We start from the raw sequence: 23,135 nt of genomic DNA on the forward strand, positions 1-23,135 counted from the left end.
AGAAAGCATTTTCCCATTTTTTTCAGTGTAAACGCACTAGATGGACAACTTTAACAATTGTGCATGACAGGCATTCTAAAAAGTTAAAAGAAGTTCAACTTTTTTTCGGTCAACTGACCTGCGTCTTGCGTTTTTAATTGCAAAAACATGTTCTTGTATGTACCGGTCCTACCGCAGAACACATTTTTGCTGATAAAAAAGCGAGACGCATGAGGTCAACGGGCCAACAAAGTGTAGAGACGCGTTTTTTGAGCTCCGCGTTTTGCGCGAGACTCTGGCTGTGTTCGAAATCGCCCCCTATACCCTTAAATAGGGCACTATTTGAGGCGACAGCCATTTGTAGTGTTGTCCGAAACCATAGTGGAAGTTATCGAGCGCACTCATTCACTCCCATAATGCACCGCAATAATGAGTGTACAACTGATGCACACTCAACAGCTAGAAAATACCCAGAATGCACTGCGAGGGTCATGTCATACAGCATATCAAGTATTAAATTGTTTAATAAGGTTTAAACTTGCTAGTTTACCATTTAACAGCAAGCACAAATTATGCATAAGTGTCTGAATTCGCTCACTCGTTTTCATTGACTCATTCAAGTGGACTAAATTAGCAAACTAATGTAGAGAATAGTGAATGAGTGAATAGGGGGTGATTTTGAACACAGGTGCTGCAAAAGATGCGAGTGCAACAGTCAAACACGTCAATCTAGCCTGTGTTTACATGGAAAAACAATGGAAAAGTAGTGCAGTGGAAAGGAAAAAAATCCATTCTGTGTGAACCGGCCCTTAATTAATGTTTGATCACATGGCTACAGCCAATTAATGATTAAAGGCTATAAAGCACATGTATACTCATGGTGTTCTTTCTGGTGAACATGCCATAGGTTCCGAACGCCACATTCTGCAGAAGACTAAGTGGTGTATTCTGGGTGCAGACATGTCTGGTCCTGTGGCCAGAGCTGCACTGAGGAAGGAGGATCTGAAACTAGATATCTCAGACCGGCCTTTACTCTTCCGTCTAAAGGAGAACTAAAGCAAAAATCTACACAAGAGTTTGAAAAATGAAGAAAAAAGGCCTGAGGCCAGCCAATTGGTCATCTATGTATGGATAAATGACATACCAGAATGATAAAAATGAGAAATCTTGGTTACACTTTATTTTGATGGTACACTTTTATACTCTCTAACTATAAGTAACTTTGCTACATGTCAACTATCTCTCATTAGACTGTTAGGGTTTAGTAGATTAGGGTTGGTAGAATAAGTAGTTACAAAGTTACTCATAGTTATGTTGGGGGACCATCGAAATAAAGTGTTACCAAAATCTTTTTTATTATTCAAACAGTTCACCGAAAGTTAGGATTAGGATTAAAATTGTATTATTTTACTACACAAAACATGTTAAGTCATGAGGGTCTTAAGGGTCACATGACAACAAAATGGCTTCCTGCATGTCAGTTATGCCACACTGATTTGCAAGAGAAATGTTAAATTATTATTTATAAAAAATAAAATAAAAATTCTCCACTGCTTACTTTATTAAGAAATAATAATAATAAAATAATAAATGAATACAAATGTCAAACTACCAACAGAAAAATGTCCAACAATTTCAGTCTTTCAATGATCCCTGGACAGTTATACCACCCAGACTTATTTTAAGCCCCACAAATGTATCACGACTCTATTCATACCCCTAAAAACGTCCAACACTGAAGAATTTGAGTTAAATTTTTAATGTAACTCTGAATAATAGAACCGGTAAAAAAATTTCACCATGTCATTGACCCACATACAAATGCAATGTATGGTTTAGAAAAGCTTCACTTTAGACAAAAACAACACTAATTGCAGACTGTGGCCATCCTTTAAAATTAGTTTCAGTGTGCGCTATCTACAAGACATAAAAAGTGCGTAAAAAGGCAAAAATATGCCTTTCAAACACGCGCACATTGACGACCTGATCATAAGGTGGTGTGCGTTTCCACAGCGACTAAGCCTGACTTATTAAGCCTGCATAGCGAGTATTGTTCAGTTAGAGATGCTACATCTCCCGTTCCCGGGGTCAGAAGCGCACTGTGAAGATGCTTCAAATGCGCAAAATGTGCCACAAGTGTCCGCTTGACGCGCTCAGACCCATCCATCCTACTAGAGCCATTGAAAAGCCTGAGAAAAACGCAACGCTTTTCTCTTTTAAACCTCGACCATGTCCACGTCCTCAAAAGAATGGATCTAATTAAAACGTTGTACTCGTCATCATTGTCAGAGCAATGCCAAAGTCTGAGAGAAAGAGAGAGAGGCTGGGATGAGGGCAGTGCTAGGATGAGAGTCATATAGAGGCTCTCTCTCCCATTGGTTTGGGGGCGCACTCTGGACACGCAGTCAAGGGAACCTCCTGCCATATAAATAGGGCTGGTTGCTCTTTATTATTCTAGCATCACGGCAGCAGGTTCCTGCTAAGTTTGGAGTTTATACCACAACTGTATGCCTGCTTGAGTTTAACCAGGGCACTGCAGCACAAGGAGTCTGCATGTCGGTTTAGACATGCTCAGCTTTGTGGATACCCGGATTCTGTTGCTGCTTGCAGTGACTTCGTACCTAGCATCATGTCAATGTAAGTCTGAAATATGCTTTTTTTGTGTGTCTAACCAAGGATCTTAAGGCTTTTTCTTTCTTCTTCTACTGGATTTGCTCCGCTTGTTTGGTTGAACCTTGCTGGGAAATTTACCTCAAGGAAAGCTAGAACTTCATCTGAAGAATTGAGGCGTTTCCTTTTGGCTTTCCACTGTAAAATCCAGCGGATCCTTTAAATGGATACTTCGTGGTCTTGGATATTTTCATCTGTTGCGATTGAGAAACGGAAACACATGGCATAGTTATCAAATACTATTATCAAAAAAAGTTTAAAAAATATAGTCAAGGACAGCTGGTTAAACGTGTTTAGTTTATGGAAAGGGTGCTGCACCTCATCTTTGTCCCAGACTCCAGGAGTGTTTTTTTAATTAAAGGGGGGGTCTGTAAAATCTGCCCCCTGCTGGCTGAAGTCTGTAACATCACATTTAAACAACATCCTATAAAATGAACTGATTTATATTATCATCTCATTTAAATGAACTATTTTAAGTATAAAAAGCAACACGTTCTTTTAAATAATACCCAAATGTTAAAACTCATATATGCAGAGTGACTTGAAATATAGGCCTATCATAAAACCGATTTTACGCCTCTAAAACCCAAAATGTTTTAGTCAAATATTCTTACCTTTTAATATAGCTTATTTTTCTTTAGAAAACTGACATTTAAAGTGGCATTAGGTCATCACCTTGTAGTCAAATACGCCACCTGGTGGAGAATAAACGACATGACACGTGGCTCCTATAGGACAAAACTATTTAGTCAGTGGGTTCATAGTTCATAGTTATTAATGCAACCGGAAGGCCTAAGCATGTAAACAATACCCGATCACCTCTACAGGTTTATAGTACCTGACATCCTCTACTGTATGTGACTCACTTGCTAAAATAAATCAATAAATACATTCAGCATAGGGCACTAATATATTATAAATACACTATAGAACAGTATATATTTGTATGAAAACATATTAATATATAATTAATATATATAATCAAAATATTGGATATTTGTTAATTCACTTAAGAAATATATTTTTAAAGAGATTTTCTCATTTACTATGATTACTTCATTTAAACTCATATGAATCAGCAATTAATTAGAAAATTAAGCAAGTACAGGGATAAGTATATTGATTAGGAATAATTTTATGCTTTGGGATATAATTTTCTTAGACGCTACACTACAATTTGTACATCCATTCATCCCGATGCTCTATCATAACAGCACATTTAACTAAAAGATATGAATCTTTTATTGTTTTACAGCAAAATACACTAAATTAAATCCAGGCCTACTATAATCATGTCCTCTCATTTTCTCAACAATGCAAAAAAAAATCAAAACGGCATAATTTTTTCATTTTAACACACTGATTTTTGCATGTAAGGGTATTGTATTTATCATAAACAGTGTAAGGATACAACAGAATACTGTACTGTAGAATAATAAATAGTAGACTTGTCTGGTTTTTATGAACGTTACTGTATGTGGAGTGCATAACTCTAATCAATCACCTCTGTCTTTTCCTTTTTCTCTCCCTGGTTTTCCGTTTTCTTCCTCCACCCCCCCATCTTCATCACACAGCGGTCAGTACACTCGCATGAAGTTATTTCAATTGTATTAATAGAGATATTTACCTGATCTGATCCCAAATCTCCAAGCGGATGATTATATTCGGTGAAAAGATCCTTTGGTCAATCTCAAATACACCAGAGCATTTTGGATTATTTCTGGGGTTTTCAGTCTTGCCTGTGACAGGAATGAGGAAAGCAGTCCATTGGCTCAGGCAAATGTCAGTGAAACTAGAGATCACCTTCCCCAGCCTAGCAGACAGCCAGGGCACAATGGACCCTTTTTAGATGGCCTGCTGAAGAGGTGGACTCAAAGTAACAAAATCAACATGCCGCAGAAATTCCTCCAACCTGGTGGATTTTGCCCAGCAGTTCCCTCAAGTGGACATGCAAAGCATAGATTAATGGAATTGGCATAAATATGGGATATTATTTGGGATTGAATCAAACTGTTCACCTGAATATCACATGACAGTATTGATCACCAACAACAGAGGTGCTTAAAGGAGCATAATGAGGAACTTCAGCGGGACAGGCTCATCGTCCTGCTCAAGGCCTGTGTGCTCCTTAAAGCACCTCTGTTGCTACCTTCATTAATATCTAATATCCTATTCCAGGCATGCAGTTAATAGTATTTACTGATGAATTCTGGACAGTGCATGTTATAACTCTTTTTGCAGACTAATTTGCATGTTTGTAGTTTGAAGAAATGCTTTTGATATGAGCTATTGCACATCACGACATAAGAATCTTAGAAAGAGGGAATAAATAAATCCTGTTTTTATTTATTCACTTTTCTATATGCAGTTATATTAAGGTTATGTTCATGTTTATGGTGATGAGAATGCACCCTGCATAACATGCATATGAAAAGCAAATGTTCTTCATATGAATGTCTGCCAGTAAAATGTTAGACTTTAAACCATAGGTCTGTGCCTCTTGTCTGATTATATTTGTCCATAAATAGGGCCCCAGGGGACCAAAAGGACCTAGAGGTCAGAGGGTAAGTTTACACCGTCATTTTTCAGAATTAAAGTTATATTTAAAACAGGCCAAAGGCTACATTATTACAAGGTGTTTCACTAAACCATTATCTATAAGGACATATGGACAGGAAAAGAGCTATGTTTTGTATAGTTTCAGTTTCACTACACTAGCATAGTGGCTAGTTCACGTCAACACTACAGATTTACCTCACTTTTTAAAACATTAGAGCAATCACAACTAGCTTAATTGTGTTATTTGTTCTTGTTCTATATAGGGTCCTCAAGGACCAGATGGAAAACCCGGCAGACCTGGACTTGATGGGCCTCCCGGCCCTCCCGGCCCCCCTGGTCTTGGTGGAGTAAGTTTCCATTTCAAACCAAAAACTTTTCCAGACATTATTTTTTCCATAACGGTTGAGTGATTAAAGCTTGCGGGTAGTTATATTCGAGGCTTATGCTCCTCCTGTTGACCAATGACCGAGTCATATTTAACATTTGACCTTTAACCTTTGCCCTGAACCTTGGCCTCAAAATGGCTGTGAGGCTGTATTTATTTACAGTGTAAGGATAGAAACGGTTTCATAATTTAAGCATGAAATAAGAAACATTTAGAGAATTTTTTTGCGGAATATTTTTTAATGATAGTGGAATATTAAGTTTGGTATTATAAAAGTTAAAATAATTAATTTTGCTAAATATTTGCTCAATTACTTTTGTAGAACTTTGCTGCTCAATATGATGGCGGGAAAGGAGCTGATCCCGGCCCTGGACCAATGGTGAGTTCATGTCATTTAATATCAGCTTCAATTCTATTTCAGTTGTGAATCCTTTCTGCTAATATTAAATATATGAATATTAAGTGTATATTAACTGTGTATTAAATACTTGAACAGTTCAGTACTAAAGTATGATGATTTGCACAACTTTCTTTGCCGTAGTGTCCTGCATATTAAAGATTGGACCTTTTGTTTTAGATGGGCCAACATTCATCATAATAGCTAAACCACTGCTGGTCATACTGGTCACATTCATGTTTACTTTCACTTTCTCAGGGTTTGACCGGACCCAGAGGCCCAGCCGGACCCCCTGGTGCCCCTGTGAGTGTTTCAATCTTTTTAACTGGATTGCAAATGTAGATTTGATTCTGTTTCAATAAAAATGTAAATACAATTGAGTGATTTAGAGTAATTATTAGTTCAATAGTTCATTTTGCATATATCCTGTGAGTATATATGGCTCTTAAAACCTAAATGTGACATTCTTTTATTCCTTTTCCCATGAATAAATAGGGCCCTCAAGGATTCCAAGGACATGCTGGTGAGCCTGGAGAGCCCGGACAGGCTGTAAGTATTCTTGGTCAACACTGTTTCGCACAGTTTGGAAATGACCTTTGAACTTAAAAGCTGATTTTTTTCATCTCGTAACAGGGAGCTGTTGGTTCTCGTGGTCCCGCTGGACCTCCTGGCAAAAATGGTGAAGATGTGAGTGCTGTAATATCATGAGCTAATACTGAAACGATAACTTGACCATTCCATTCACTGTGTCTTGACCTCCTCTTTTATATTTCTCTCTAAGGGTAACAATGGCAGACCTGGAAAACCTGGAGATAGAGGACCACCTGGATCACAGGTAAGGCATCAAACTATACTGTTTTTTTTTTTTTTTTTTTAAATCAAGCATGTTTGTATCTACCTCAGTAAGGAGCTTCATCTTTGCTCTTTCTTCTACAGGGTGCCCGTGGTTTCCCAGGAACTCCTGGACTCCCTGGCATGAAGGGACACAGAGTAAGTGCTCAGTGTTGAAGAAAGTCATTGTAATCTTTCAGACATCAATTCCAACATTTCTCACAGAAGATATACTGAAGTGAGAGCTTACATGCAGTTCAAGTGCTTCTAGAGACAGACGTGTTTTGTAAGTAATCTCCTAAATAGCCATGATCTTAATTTTTTGTTCATCAGGGTTACACTGGTCTTGATGGACGCAAAGGAGAGCCTGGTGCAGCTGGTGCTAAGGTAATAATCACACATGATGTAAAAGTTTAGCAGCCTAAAGTTTGTGTGCCATGCCAGCTTATGTGGCGATTTTCATAGCGAGAAAAAAATGATATACAGTATATGAGGTTTTTACCATTTATTTTCGCTTAAAAACTTCGCTTCCAAAACGTTACTTGAATAAAAAAGGTTTCTCACAGGGTTAAACCCAGCACAATAAAAAAACATGCTTCAGACATGCTAATATTAAAAACTTGTGTGTCTTGGCTCTCTAAAACATCTCAGACTATAAAGAAATGCACCTGCCACTTTCACATAAAGTAATTCAGTTTAGCGGAATCGAAGTGCAATTCAAAAGATGCTACCATAAAAAAAATATTTGTTTTATGTGTATACCTTTTGACTTTTTCGTATGAAAGGTGCTATAAAAATGACAAGCATTATTATTATTATTGATAATGTTAATCATACCGTAAAGCACATTTTTTAGCCCGTATAATGACTAACTTCAAATCTGTAGTGTCATATTTTAAAGGCTTTTGTTTGTCTCTTTTCAACAGGGTGAGAATGGTGCTCCTGGATCCAACGGAACCCCCGGACAGAGAGTAAGTAAAATACTATTATTTTCTCAGTGATATGAAAACGTTTAATGCATATCCTAATTCTGACTTCAGCACAAATGGCCTTAAATGCATCCCTACTTGAACTCTCATTCCTCGTGTTGCACAGGGTGGTCGTGGTCTTCCTGGTGAGAGAGGTCGTGCTGGCCCTTCTGGCCCAGCTGGTGCTCGCGGTGCTGATGGCAACACTGGTCCTGCTGGCCCTGCTGTGAGTGGATAGGCTGCCCTTTGACCCCTCTGTCTCCTAAAATGTACCTTATGATATAATCCTGTAGACGTAACACATTTTCTCTCCTCTCAGGGTCCTTTGGGATCAGCTGGTCCTCCCGGTTTCCCTGGTGCCCCTGGACCTAAGGTATGAGTGACAACTGGTGAATTCAAAGGAGAATTTGACTAAATCTGTAGTCTGCAAAAACCTCTGCATAAAAGAATGCCACAGAAAATGAATAAGAGAAGTTAATACTGGCGGTTCATATCATTTGATTAGATCTCATGTTCTACATTTATCGTTTCTTAAAGGGATAGTTCAGAATTATAATTATATCAACCAAACCTGTATGAGTTTCTTTCTTCTGCTGAACACAAAAAAAAAAGATATTTTGAAGAATGTTGGTGACCAGACAGTTGACGGTAGCCATTGATTTCTATAGTAGGAAAGAAAATACTATGGAAGTCAATGGCTACCGTCAACTGTCTTGTTACCAACATTCTTTAAAATATCTTCTATTGCGTTTAACGCAAAAAAAAGAAACTCATACAGGCTTGTAACAATTTGAGGGCGAGTAAATTATCATAGAATTTTACTTTTTGGGTCAACTATCCCTTTAATTCATCCTAACAACCGTCCTTCTTTTACAATCTGTAATTTACAATGTCTATAATATTCCACAGGGAGAAGTTGGACCTGTTGGCCCCAATGGCCCATCTGGACCTCAGGGACAAAGAGGAGAGCCAGGCACGAACGGTGCTGTGGGCCCAGCTGGACCCCCTGTAAGTGCATTTTAAATATTTGCAGATAAATCCATCTGATTTTCATTAAGAAAAAAATAATAATGTGTCTCTCTTTGTATTTTTACAGGGTAATCCTGGTGCTAACGGTATCACTGGTGCTAAGGGAGCAGCTGTGAGTTTCCATATGTTTCATACTACTTAATTTGAACAAGAAATATACTAATAATTTTACAGTTCAATTTCAATTGAATTGTGGTAAATAATTGGCAAATAGTTTTGACAAAATTGACAAACATTTATATAATGAGCGAGTACATCATGAATCCTTCTTCCAAACCGTGTTTTTGTCTTATCCCGGATCACTACGGTACGCCTGTAATAAATGTTTATATTCGAGTACCTGTGTGACTCGTCATATACATAAACAGAGAAGACGCATGCAGTTGTCTTTATTAACTCATAAAGCTGTTTCATAGTGTACTTTTAAGTTTAAAACTAGCTTAAGTGTCAGAATTCATCATAAAAGAGATGACTTTGCATTTACTCTACCGTCTTTACTTTTTACTCTACCGTCTTTACTTAAAATAACACTTCTATGAATCCAACCTTTGTGTGTAAGTGGTTGTTCTTCTTTTTTTTTTTTATATATTTCTGATGTCCTCCACAGGGCCTACCTGGCGTTGCTGGTGCCCCTGGCTTCCCTGGCCCTAGAGGAGGCCCTGGCCCCCAGGGACCTTCTGGAGCCTCTGGTCCAAGAGGTCTTGGTGTGAGTACCATGTGATTTGTCACAATGTGCAGTAATTATGTACCCAATTGTTAGCTGCCATTTTGGGGTTTTGGCTGAAATAAAAAAGGCTGGAATGTTTTAGAGAAACTATTACTTTAAAGGCCTGTTCAAACCAAGAACGATAATGATAACTATATTAGTGTCCACACCAAAGCACGATATCGTTCTGTTTATTCTAAGGTTTGTCGTCTGACGCAGCTCTTTAAAGCAGGATGGATTCTGATTGGCTGTCAATTATTTTGATCCTTCATCACCTGGAAAAAAAGACGTGATTTCAAAGACAGTGTTTCTCTGTGTGAACTCAGCTATTATTTTACATTTAGAACGATTTTTAGAACTATATCTTTATGGTTATCATTATAGCTATCAGCCTTGGTGTGAACGGGCCTTAACAGATTCATTATCGGAAATTCTGAACGGGAAATCATCCAGGTTTAATTAGATTTAAAAGAGGACACGTTTTCAATTGATAACACTCCCATACCTAGACAATGATCCAAAATTGAACAACAGCATTTTGCAGTCAAATTTATATTGCATAGATCAACAGTAAAATAATGACATAGGTCTTTCTTTAGGTCTATACAGTCATTTTTATTTAAACAATATTTTACAAAGAGACGAGATGTTAATCAAAAGTAACACCAATTGAGGAAGGAACGTAGTTTAATAATTTATTAAATGTTAAAAGTAGTATGAAAGTTGTTCTATTAAATCATCCCAAGCAAAAGGTCATTTAAAATGTTCTGTTGCCGTTTTGTTTTTTCACTTTGGGGGCATCACTGCCACATACATTTTTAACAATGAAATTCTGATTTGTACATCTCATTAGCAGAACAATGAAACAGTCTAACCTTTGAACTGTTTTGCTGCTTAGGGTGACCCTGGACCCGTTGGAGTGAAGGGAGATTCTGGTGTCAAGGGTGAACCTGTGAGTAAACACACTGTCAGGCCTCTCAACATATTTTATGAAGTCTGTGCTCTAGCTGAATGTCCTTGTTCACCTCCTTCTTTGAATGCTTCCCGTACAGGGTAGTGCTGGTCCTCAGGGACCCACTGGTCCTTCTGGTGAAGAGGGCAAGAGAGGCTCAACTGGAGAGCAGGGATCTACCGGACCCTTGGGAATGCGTGGACCTAGAGTAAGTTTGTAACTTATTTTTTGATATGTAAGGGGTACCTCCATTTTAATTGTAAGTGTCAGAGAAATTCTCACAATAAGGGAGTACTACAGACAAGTTCTTCCCGTAAGAATAACACTAAAAATCTACTGAACTTGATCCTTTGGTTAATTGTTAGCATAAAACATACTCATATATGTAATTGGTTATTTATTTTTATTAATCTATGTACATTTACGTTTCTTGCAGGGAGCCGCTGGTACTCGTGGTCTGCCTGGTCTGGCTGGCAGATCGGGCCCAATGGTAAGATGCAAGTGATATTAAAAGTCCTGTTTTGTATTGAATCAAACTACAGTAGTGGCCAAAAGTGACGTCCGGAGATGGAATTTGTTTTTAGTGACCCTAAAAGTTTGATTAAACCATCAAAATCTGAGGACAATATTTTATGTTCAATTTCAGCTTGCAACCTGTACAGCTACAGGTTTTATTTTACTATATATATAAAAAGAAATGCTTAGAAAAACAAAAAGCTCACAGGAAACAGCATAACAACATAACAGGTATTAATATTTTCTTGGTTCTTTTGTTTTTGCATGTGTTCATTATTTCTTGTTATGACAGCCTGGACAAAAATTGTGTCACACAATTTGGCACGTTTCATTGCGTTATCACAAATAAAACAATTGACTTCGAGCACAACTGCGCAATATGCTTACAAAATCTTTACAAAAAAAATCAATATTTGAATAAAGTGTGAAGATGTCAATTCTCCTAGACCGGACATCACTTTTGCCCACTAGTGTATGTATATAGAATGTGACAGTAGTTAAGCTGCGTTGGACCATCAGGTCATGTATAAATATAAACTAAATAATATATCTTTGAAGCACAATTTCAAATTTATCTGATGCTTTTTTTAAGACACTGATCTCTGACTCTTGTACCATCAGGGCATGCCTGGTGCCCGTGGTGCCACTGGTGCACCTGGAGCCCGTGGACCTCCTGGAGATGCTGGTCGTGCTGGTGAGGCTGGTCTTGTTGGGGCCAGAGTGAGTATCACAATTAGCCTTCCACTACTTTTCATCTGTTCAGTCCATTATGACAGGGAAAATCTGTAGATTACAAAGCAAGAAATACATGTAATATACCTAATCTCTAGAATTCCACAAGTATGTTTGATATATAACATATATATAACGTCACCTTCATCTTAAATCTTTTCAGGGTCTCCCTGGTAGCCCTGGCATTTCTGGACCCCCTGGAAAGGAAGGACCTTCTGTGAGTACAATCGCTGTTTATACACATAATACACATTTCTGAGTTACCCAAAGTAATTTCATGCAATTAAAAAGTAAAAACATGCAATTAAAAAAAAAAATTTAATAATGAAAGCAATGACAAAAATATTACAAATATTATGAGCAATGTGCTTTGTTTGCCGTATTCTAGGGTGCCGCTGGTCAAGATGGTCGCTCCGGCCCTCCTGGCCCAACTGGACCCAGAGGCCAGCCTGGTAATATTGGATTCCCCGGTCCCAAGGGACCTTCTGTAAGTAATGACTCTATTTTGTGCATTTCACCTTTATTTAGAGATTCAAAAAGTATCACTGAGCTTATCAATAAACCTCCTTGCAGGGCGAGCCTGGCAAGCCTGGTGAGAAGGGACCTGCTGGTCCTACTGGACTGAGAGTAAGTGATTCAGAGAGAGAGAGAGGAATACATGATATTCGTCAGTATCATTAGTTCTTGAGCTGCTCTGATTCAGTTCCTTACTTTTCACTCAGGGTCAGCCTGGTCCTGATGGTAACAACGGCCCTGCTGGTCCCGTCGGACTTGCTGTAAGTAGGCCATCTTAAATTTTCTGAACACATTACTTTTCACTTTTTCTTAGTGCTAATAGATCGTTGTCTTCTCATTTAGGGTGGCCCAGGTGAGAAAGGAGAGCAGGGACCCTCTGGTGCTCCTGGTTTCCAGGTCAGTGTCACGTCATGCCTGCTGAAACTTTACTAAAAATACTCTATGAAGTTAAATCTAAGAAGTGTTTCTCAAGCTTTTTTGTCTTATGTACACCCATAATCTGTAGGGATCAAGTACCCTCTATTTACACTAAAACATGTTCCTTTCAACTTACATTATACTGGGTATCATTAAGCGTTATCATAAATATTATTAAAGGAGTTGTTATTACAGTGAATTACTTTTAAACTAAAAACAATCAATACAGTGGGCGAGAAGCTTAGTGTGTAGCTTGAGCTTGTTTCACAGCCAGGTGTACGAAATGCAGACAAAAGCAAAAGCAAAAGCAAAAGGTTTCCATGTACCTCCTGGGTGTATCCATGGTTGGAAATCACTGTCATAGACAAAACATAAGATAAAGTTGTAATAGTCTTGTATGCATTCTACCCGTTCATCTAGTGACTGAGTCTTCTCAACAACTTATGTCGCTCATTCAACTTTAACAGGGTCTTCCTGGCCCCGCTGGACCCGTTGGTGAGGCTGGCAAGCCCGGAGATAGAGTAAGTTCTTGTCACAATGAACATCTTGCATTAAATTTACAATGCACATTTGACCGTGCATACAGAAAATAAATATATATAACTTAATAACACTGAATATAACACTGTGCCAATTCTTACTTTAGAGCATGCATTTACTTTATTGACGAATGAGAATTGATTGTTTTCGAGGCTTACCTGCAATGCGGCTTATGTAGTTTTTGGTTCATTGGCATAATATTGGATGCACAATGTCATGCAAATCATTTACAAATAATCAACATCTCTCAACAGGGTATCCCTGGAGATCAAGGTGCATCAGGACCTGCTGGCGTGAAGGTGACCTACCTATCTCTGATTTCTTGTTGCTCTGATGTGTTTATTTTCACATTCTGGAGAATAAATAACTGTTCTTCCTCCCTTTTATCACTGTTTAGGGAGAGCGTGGTAACCCTGGACCCGCTGGTGCTGCTGGTGCTCAGGGACCCATTGGTGCTCGTGGCCCTTCTGGTACTCCTGGCCCTGATGGAAACAAAGTAGGTATATGTGTCACCAAACACCATCCAGACAGATCATTTTTATGAGTATAACTGACAAAATATGTATTCTTCAGGGAGAGCCTGGTGCAGCTGGAGCTGCTGGTGGCCCTGGACACCAGGGAGCTGCTGGCATGCCTGGTGAGCGTGGTGCCGCTGGCACCCCTGGACCTAAGGGAGAGAAGGTATGAGTTTGAGCAATGCTCATGTTCGCCATAATGATGAAACAGCTTTGGAGAAAATGTTGATGTACTTATACAGCATTCCGTAGTGGATATGTTGCCAAACCTGTATGACTCCTAGCTGACTGAAAACATTTATCTGATTCACAGGGTGAGGCTGGATACAGAGGACTTGAGGGCAATGCTGGAAGAGATGGTGCCCGTGTAAGTATACCATGTACCTAGATCTCATTTTATACGTAATTTAAAAAGAATGCATTTTGATTTTATTCATTATACTTTCATTCACAGGGTGCTCCTGGACCCAGTGGACCCCCTGGACCCGCCGGTGCTAATGGTGACAAGGTAAAGAGCTTTCTCTCAGCTGTTATGTCTGATCAAAGCGGAGAATTGTTGCTATCTCCGTAAATCATTGAAATTGAAGATTTACATCAGTCCAATGTCCATTTCCCCACCCTCCCACTCCCTATTTCTAATGGATCTTGCGTGATGTATTGCACATCATAACCATAATATGTCAAAAGCGACAGCATAAAAATGTATATATTTAATGGCATGCCACTAACAAAACGTTAAAAATGATCTCCTTGATCCACTGCTTGAAGAAGAAACCCCTGCTGGCAACTGTCACAATATGGCCAGACATAGAAAATCACTGCTGCCCTCTGCCGGATATATTTCAAACAATATTCCGTGATTCAAATACAATGCAGTTAGGTTATTTACCAATGGTGATCAACAGTGTATGATTCTTACAATACAATAAACAGTAATCAAACATTGCTGCATTCATTTAAATGTGGTCCAAATCAGATTTTTACTCCTCACTATGAAACAGTCTGTTTTTAGATGACAGTGATACTGACAATTCTGTTCTGCATATGTTCTGTTGCATAATGTGCAACGATGCATTCAAACGGTGAATCTTGCTTTGAAAATTGAAAACAGATGAAATGCTAATGCATTGATTTAAGATTGGAAGTCCAATGTTCTTCTAATGACAAAATATATTAAATGTCAAGAACAGTACTGTGAAATTTGTTCGGCATGATTAAGGTGTTGAAGGACTGTCACCAATTTAGAACAAATGGCTTTCGGCATGAATGTAGCTGAACTGTTCTGAGGGATCAAGTACAACCTTGAGACTTGGGACAGTCGAAAAAGAAAGTAATAACCTACAAATAATAGATTTAGAAGACTGACAAAAGTATGAAAAGTAGTTTTAAAGAACATTTTGATCAAACTTACCTCTTTGTTCTCTTCCAGGGTGAGACTGGCTCCTTCGGTCCTCCTGGACCTGCTGGTGCTCGTGGTGCTCCTGTAAGTATTATGATCATTTCTTTATCACACATTGATACCATGATCCTTTCTATCATACAAATTGTCCAATATTGAGGAACCTGACTAGAAAAATAAATAAATGAGCATAAGCTATAATTCATTTCAGAATCAAGCATTCATGCTCAAGTGTTGCCATGTCTTTTAGGGAGAGCGTGGTGAGTCTGGCCCTGCTGGACCTGCCGGTTTTGCTGGACCCCCTGTAAGTCCACATGAATTCTGCTGAAGTCTGCTACTAAAGAATTCTTCTTAGTGATTCATACATTCAATTTTAGACATCCAACTCAGCTGTTTTATAAACTCTGAACAGACATGCACTGAAAAATGACATGGACACAATAATTCTTGTAGGGTGCTGATGGCCAGACTGGACAAAGAGGCGAGAAAGGACCTGCTGGTGTAAAGGGTGACACTGGACCCCCTGGCCCTGCTGGTCCTGCTGGCAACACCGGACCCCTCGTAAGTTTGAGACTACATTTAATTTGGCACATTTACTGGCAAAGAAATATGTCTAACTGAGACTTTACTTCTTGGGTATAATTGTAAAAAGCTGAGCAAGTGGAGTAGTATTTATAAAATCACTTTATGTCTCTTTCAAAGATGTCTGGACAACACATTTATGTTCCTCTTTTATGATTTTGAACTTGTTCTAAATGTCTTGTGCATCTTTAGGGTCCTTCTGGACCTGCTGGCCCACCTGGTGCCCGTGGTGACAGTGGTCCCCCTGTAAGTATGCTTTAATGGATTATTTTATGGTATTATCAGGAGGTTTTTTTGTTTTGTTGTGTGAATGTTACTACATGTGACCCATGAATATCTGGCTCTATCCTAGGGTCTGACTGGCTTCCCTGGTGCTGCTGGCAGAGTTGGACCTCCTGGTCCTGCTGTGAGTTATATCAGATAACTATAAATGAACTTGTTCAGGCCTAATACTTCAGACCTTCTGCTTGCTTCATTTCAGGATATAATTCCATCTTTATGGTCTCACATGAAATCTGGTTTTCTTCCCAACCATTAGGGTATTGTTGGAGCTGCTGGTCCCACTGGTGCTGCTGGAAAGGATGGCCCACGTGGTGCTCGTGGTGATGTTGGCCCTGCTGGTCCCCCAGGAGAGAATGGAATGATTGGACCCCCTGGTCTGGCTGGCGAGAAGGGATCACCTGGAGAGGCTGGCTCACCTGTAAGTACTAGTTGAACGAGCCAGACCGTGTTAATTGCAAAGTATTACCAAGTATATATTATGTCTCATTATAAACTTGTTCTGTTTAAAAATAGGGAGCACCTGGATCTGCTGGGCCTCAGGGTCAGCTGGGAAGTGCAGGATTCAATGGCCTTCCTGGCTCCAGAGGTGACCGTGGTCTTCCTGGTGGCCCCGGTCCTGTTGTAAGTGCACTGACCAACCTCCTGATTGTGTCCGAACTGGTCAAAACTAACTTGTTAAAGGGTAAATAAATATTGATGATTTTTTTTTTTGTGTACTTTAGGGTGAACCTGGTAGAGTTGGCCCAGCTGGTGCCCCTGGCCCCCGTGGCCCCTCTGGTAACATTGGCATGCCCGGTATGACTGGACCTCAGGGTGAGGCTGGACGTGAGGCAAGTAACAGTTTTACTTAGACTTTCCTTAAGACACACAATTTGCAGGGTCATACAATATTTACAAATGCTTCTGTGTTGTTTTTTAGGGAAGCCCTGGTAATGATGGACCTCCTGGCCGTCCTGGTGTTGCTGGCCTTAAGGTATACAGCTAATGTATTCATATTGGTCCATCACTAGCTTGTCCTAAGAAGACTGTAGTCTTGTAAGAAATTTTTAAGTTCAGAACAGATTGTGTTATTGTATATATACTGAACTGGACTATTTCAACTGCCAGGGTGATCGTGGTGAGCCTGGTTCCGCTGGAACCTCTGGACCTGCCGGCGCTCCTGGACCCAACGGACCATCAGGCGCTGTTGGCAGACCCGGAAACCGCGGTGAATCTGTATGTGTCACTGAACATAACCACAGCATTTACTGAATTATAAACAAATAAACTAAACAATCTCTCATTTACAGGGACCTTCTGGATCTTCTGGCCCTGCTGGACCTGCTGGAGCAAGAGGTGCACCTGTAAGTGTGTCAGACAGAAGGACATGGTAAATAGCTTCTATAAAAGTTTCTTCCTTACAATTACTTCATGTCTCTCTTTCTTTAACAGGGCCCATCTGGACCTCGTGGTGAGAAGGGTGTTGCTGGAGACAAAGGAGATAGGGGCATGAAGGGACTTCGTGGACATCCTGGTCTGCAGGGAATGCCCGGACCCAATGTAAGTGGTACAACTTTGCTGATAAGCGTCTGTTAGAACAGTTTGTTTAGTTCTCATACAGATTATTAAACAGTGGTGAACAAAGTACAAATCAAGTACTTGATACAAATTCTCTATTCAATTAGTACTCCAGTAAAAGTGCTCGTTTTCAGTTTTACTTGAGTAAAAGTGCAAAAGTACTTGATTTTTAATGTACTCATGATTTAAAAGTACTGATCAATGAACCAATTATTTATTTTAGCCAGTACTAGACAAACTAGTCAGTGTTCAGCTCAAATAAGAACGATTAGTGTAAACATTTAATATGTATAGCAAATAAACAAACTATCACACTATCAAAACAAACTTTAATATACTAAAATATCAATTTAAAAAAGCTTGCCCTTTTACAACAGATTTAGTTCACAAGTAACTGACAGTCATGACCTATATATGATTTCATTGACAATAATACTAAAATTCATTAGTTTCATGCCATGCACATTTAAGCTCTGGCAATATCCCTGTTCTTGGCTCATTTTGACCAGATCATTGAATCAGTGATTTGATGACTCAACAACAGATGCAATTGGATCAGTCCAAATTGTCAGTGTTATATGTGAACCAATTCAGCAGGTTCACTGGAAAGAATCAGTTCGTTCACGAATTAGACATCGCTCTTGCATCTCAAAATGAATGGCGATATTTTCAGTTCAAAATAAAGAAGAACGATATGTTTTATGAAATGTAGTGGAGTAAAAAGGACAATATTATGTTTTGGAATGTAGTGAAATAAAATTTACTTAAATACAGTAACGCAGTAGAAATACTTCTTTTTTTTGTCCACCACTGTTATTAAATGATTGAGCATAAAAGACTCCACAACAAGAACAAATGTAACTGTCTTACAGGGTCCTTCTGGTGACAGTGGCCCTGCTGGTATTGCTGGTCCTGCTGGTCCAAGAGTAAGTAACTTTCTCATTCTCCAGACTTAGGATTTTGTCATGACATTGAGGAAATGTGCATAATGGTTGTCTGCAATTTGTCTTCAGGGCCCATCTGGTCCTAATGGTCCCCCTGGTAAGGACGGCTCAAATGGCATGCCTGGTGCTATTGGACCCCCTGGACACCGTGGTCCTTCTGGACATGTTGGACCTGCTGTAAGTAAATATGCATTTGAGTATTTCTTCTACGCAGATATTTTTTTATTTTATGTTTTCAGAGACAATTAATTGTTAATAGTAAGACAACGTAAGAAAATAATTGCATATAATACATATAATATAGAAAATGCTATACCTTACCTTGAGATTGAATGTAGAGAAAAACACAAAGTTGTAACCATAAATACGATATGTGGTTAATCAATGGTGTGTTTGACCGCAGGGTCCTCCTGGAACTCCTGGTCTTCCCGGACCCCCTGGTCCAGCTGGTGGTGGATATGACACATCTGGAGGCTATGATGAGTACAGAGCTGACCAGGGCTCTCTCAGGGCCAAGGATTATGAGGTGGATGCCACCATCAAGTCCTTGAACACTCAGATTGACAATCTGCTTTCCCCTGAGGGCTCAAAGAAGAACCCTGCCCGTACTTGCCGTGACATCAGGCTGAGCCACCCAGAATGGAGCAGCGGTAAGTGACCAAAGCTATTTGAAGTGCTCCTTTTTCCAGTAGCTCAAACTCTTACTTCTTCTAATTTCCCCTAATTATCTATGTCGCTTTCTTCCCCTGTAGGTTTCTACTGGATCGACCCCAACCAGGGCTGCACCATGGATGCCATCAAGGCCTACTGCGACTTTTCTACTGGCCAGACCTGCATCCACCCCCACCCTGAGAGCATCCCACAAAAGAACTGGTACAGAAGCTCCCAGGAGAAGAAACACATTTGGTTTGGCGAGACCATCAATGGTGGTACTGAGGTGAGTCACAGTATTGAAACAGGGCAAAATGAATGACCGTTCAAGATATATAAAGAGAAAGTAGTCTAAAGGTTGCATTCTTCCATTCTCTTTTCAGTTTGCTTACAATGATGAGACCCTGAGCCCACAGTCCATGGCTACTCAACTGGCCTTCATGCGTCTGCTGGCCAACCAGGCAGTCCAGAACATCACCTACCACTGCAAGAACAGCATCGCCTACATGGATGCTGAGAATGGAAACCTGAAGAAGGCTGTGTTGCTGCAGGGCTCCAACGATGTTGAGCTCAGGGCAGAGGGCAACAGCCGCTTCACTTTCAGCGTCCTAGAGGATGGCTGCAGTGTAAGTTCTCTTTTTTTACACTTTGATTAAACTGACAAAATCTTCATTCAGTTAGCACGAAATGTACAAAATAAGAGGTTAAAGGGATAGTTCACACAAAAAATGAAAATTCTGTCCTTAATTACTCCAAACCCCGAAGACTTTCGTTTATCTTCAGAATACAAATGAAATGTCCCTCCAGTGACAGCTACTCAACTGCCACTTTGACACGTCATTAAGTTCATATAGAGATCGTAAAACTAATCCAAATGAATTGAGCGGTTTAGTCCAAATTTTCTGAGGAGACTCGATCGCTTTATATGATGAACAGGTTTAATTTAGGCTTTTATTCAACTATTTATATCAACTCACTAATCAGTTGTGGTAAGCGGAAGCACAAGCATGTTCACTTGACGTGTGAGAACAAATGAGGTTCATTCTCGTGTCTCATTTTTGGGTGAACTAACCCTTTAAGAGGTTAATATTATACAGTCACAGTGGATAGTGCTCAGCATGCATGTGAGATGGTCCATACATTTTTACATCACAGCATGTTTATGACAGTTTGATGTTTGTCAAAATGAAAACCCAAAAAACATCACTTAATATGTTTTGTCTTTTTGTTGTGTCCCTGCAGAGACACACTGGCCAGTGGAGCAAGACAGTCATTGAATACAGAACAAATAAACCATCTCGCCTTCCAATCCTCGACGTTGCACCTTTGGACATTGGTGGCGCAGATCAAGAGTTTGGTTTGGACATTGGCCCAGTCTGTTTCAAATAAATAGACTCATGATAAATTAAACGAGAGAAAGAAAGAAAAAAGAAAAATCTCTGCCCTTCTTTCTGTGTTTTTTTTATACTGAATGCTGATTTTTTTTCCGCAAATCCACTTGCTTAAGCTGGGCTCTATCGGAGAGGACCAATGGACTGAACGGAGCATTGCGCAATGCAAATTAATACAGCAGCCCAAAGAGACACGGGATAACACCATGTTATGGGACATGTCATCATTTTGTAAAATAAAGGAAGTGTAATAAAAACAATGAAAGTATACATCACTTTGTGGTCTTTGTATATCTTCCAGAGAGGAAGTTTAAAACCACATTTTTCCGTAAGGTTTAAACTACCTCATGTGTAAAGGAAAATAATTATCAACATCCTAGTTGTCACTAGTTGGTACTAAGACTTCAAGTTCTGTCCTGTTTCAAAGGTGCTCCAATACTTGAAGCAGTGATATTATATGGTGCTAAACATGCAGCTGTGGAAAAAAAACCACTGTTACTGTATTACTTTGTATTGTCTCTGAGGAATATTGCACAGGTCCCCCTGATAACCCCATTTTTAAGCAGGTGGAATATTCCTAAACCTGATGTCTTGTCTAGTTTTTACTTTTTGTTTCATTTGTTTTTGTTTTCTCAGAGTTTTGTTCGGACTTTTTTTTTTTTTTTTTTTTACTTTTGTTCAGGCATTACGTTCTTTTACGCCCCCCAGTGTTAATACTGACAGCACCGTTCGTCCATTTTAAAGGGTTGCAGAGGCCACTCTCTCAAAACAAACCACAAAGTTTATTGTACCTATTTTGTATATGTGAGATGTTTAAATAAATTGTGAAAAGTTCTGAAAATAAAGCATGTCCAATGTTCCGAAACACATTATTCCATGTGTTAATTGCTTTAATGTTGAAAAAGATGTCTGACTAAATTGGACATTTTGGATGTCTAATTCTTACATTGACAAGCAAATGATTTGAATGTGTTTATTTTCAAAACGTGAAATTGGTTTTCTATTTTATTCAAAAAGAATTGGGTGTTTGTCTTAGCAACCATTACTTTGAGTCTATTGCCATAAGGAGCTTATCTTCCTCTGTTTTCACATATGGCATGCTTTTTAGATGGCAAAATCTTTCTCACTTTTGAATCAAATAAAAAGGCAGTCACTGCAACTTGGCATGTTTGTATTTATAGAGAATCCAAACATGTAGATTTGTACATAGAAAAGATAGCATTGAATGCCACACTTTGTTTGTGCACCAAATAGCATTCCTTCCAATCCCTGACAGAACAGGTTTTTTTTAGATGTTCAGTCAAAGGTTATCCGCTCACAGTCTTTTCAGATAACATTTTTCCCTTTTTGTCTCCCTCTAAATATAGTTTTTGATCTGACAGAAAACAGAGAAAACAGGTTTTGTCTGTTCAATATATTTTGATCAAGTCTGTTGAGGTTCAAGAGGGCAAACGTTCAGCTACTGTACAGTTTTTTGAAAGCACTAACTTTTGACCCAGAAATGAACTCTGTTACAACCAATCCCATACTTCCCATTTAAAGAAAAGTGTTATGTCCGAAATCGTTTCTTATAGCCTACCCTTAGTGCACAATTGGAGGGGACAGCCATTTGTAGTGGCGTCCAAAAACATAGTGGACATTATCGAGTGACAGGAAGTGCGAAAGACTTGTCTCAGGTCTAACTCACACTAAATTCACATCATCTGTTATGCTGCTTTGGAGCAGTATTTGAGGCTAAGAGTATCTACCCCATCCTTCATCATGTTCAGGAACTCACATGCTCAGATGACCAGGAAAACAGTCCATTCAACTATATAGGCCCAGTTTCACAGACAGGGCTTAGACTATTGGTGCAGAGATGAGTATGTGTATTTTGTAAAACATTTACAGCTGTTTTTATCATTCCTGTTACAGTACACAGAAACTACTGAACAGACTTTTTTTAATTCTAAGTAGCCTAAATAAAGCTCTGTAAAACATTTACTTGCATTTTTACACTATAGTACTATAAGAGTGTCCCATCGAGTAATCAAAAGTTCAACACTTGCGGTCTTCACACCCACTTGAATATTTTGAGCAAACACAAGGAAATACGTTATGCATATAGGTCAAGTGCAAAGACCGCAAGTGTGCGATACGTCCGATGTATGAATACCCACATCTCGCCAGAAGATGGCCTCCACAACACTTCTGAGGCTCACTGGTTTTTCCAAGTGGTGCTCGCTGCAGAGTCAAATGATGTCCAGCGCCCACCCTAACATCGAGAGAGGGGGAGCTGGACATCAAGCTCCACCCATTGGCTCTGGGAGGTATGAGAGCCATTTTGCAATGGGCGAGGCTATAGTTGTACTGAATACAGCTAAAATCTGATTGGCTTCTTCAGTGCCTCTGTCCTGGATAATTATGGGTTTTGGTAACTGGTTGGGAGGCTGAGCCACAATATTTATATAGCCTAACTTAATTCATAATTCATGGAGGTTTACTTTGTTCTTGTCTATGGTTCTAACAGTGTTTGACTATTCAGTATCAATGTTATTAAATAGTAATGGAATCATAACAGAAGTGATCAGCTGGTTAGTATCATACATGAAAAAAACAAAAAAAAAAACAACAATGC

At 39.2% G+C, this 23,135-nt stretch overlaps 1 protein-coding gene across 2 annotated transcripts; it reads left to right on the forward strand.

Moving 5' to 3' along the window:
• The first annotated feature begins 2,362 nt into the window (after window positions 1-2,362).
• Window positions 2,363-20,788, forward strand: col1a2 (collagen, type I, alpha 2). Of its 2 annotated transcripts, XM_081376361.1 has the most exons (49): window positions 2,363-2,616; window positions 5,178-5,213; window positions 5,472-5,555; window positions 5,916-5,972; window positions 6,249-6,293; window positions 6,486-6,539; window positions 6,624-6,677; window positions 6,772-6,825; window positions 6,927-6,980; window positions 7,155-7,208; window positions 7,748-7,792; window positions 7,917-8,015; window positions 8,109-8,162; window positions 8,699-8,797; window positions 8,886-8,930; window positions 9,426-9,524; window positions 10,423-10,476; window positions 10,577-10,684; window positions 10,913-10,966; window positions 11,614-11,712; window positions 11,888-11,941; window positions 12,113-12,211; window positions 12,298-12,351; window positions 12,447-12,500; window positions 12,583-12,636; window positions 13,125-13,178; window positions 13,452-13,496; window positions 13,595-13,693; window positions 13,771-13,878; window positions 14,026-14,079; window positions 14,167-14,220; window positions 15,142-15,195; window positions 15,362-15,415; window positions 15,565-15,672; window positions 15,886-15,939; window positions 16,046-16,099; window positions 16,232-16,393; window positions 16,489-16,596; window positions 16,698-16,805; window positions 16,895-16,948; window positions 17,083-17,190; window positions 17,265-17,318; window positions 17,407-17,514; window positions 18,405-18,458; window positions 18,546-18,653; window positions 18,880-19,126; window positions 19,229-19,413; window positions 19,511-19,753; window positions 20,370-20,788. In XM_081376361.1, the coding sequence occupies exons 4-49, from the start codon at window positions 5,970-5,972 to the stop codon at window positions 20,514-20,516; spliced, it is 3,813 nt and encodes a 1,270-aa protein (XP_081232487.1). In that variant the 5' UTR covers window positions 2,363-2,616; window positions 5,178-5,213; window positions 5,472-5,555; window positions 5,916-5,969; the 3' UTR covers window positions 20,517-20,788. The 2 variants fall into 2 exon arrangements, with proteins under 2 accessions (XP_081232487.1, XP_081232486.1); XM_081376360.1 differs by lacking the exon at window positions 2,363-2,616 and having other exon boundaries at window positions 5,073-5,213.
• The last annotated feature ends 2,347 nt before the right edge of the window (window positions 20,789-23,135 follow it).

This window comes from Scardinius erythrophthalmus (genome assembly GCF_964197995.2).
Source record: "Scardinius erythrophthalmus genome assembly, chromosome: 10".
NCBI classification, from domain to species: Eukaryota; Metazoa; Chordata; class Actinopteri; order Cypriniformes; family Leuciscidae; genus Scardinius; species Scardinius erythrophthalmus.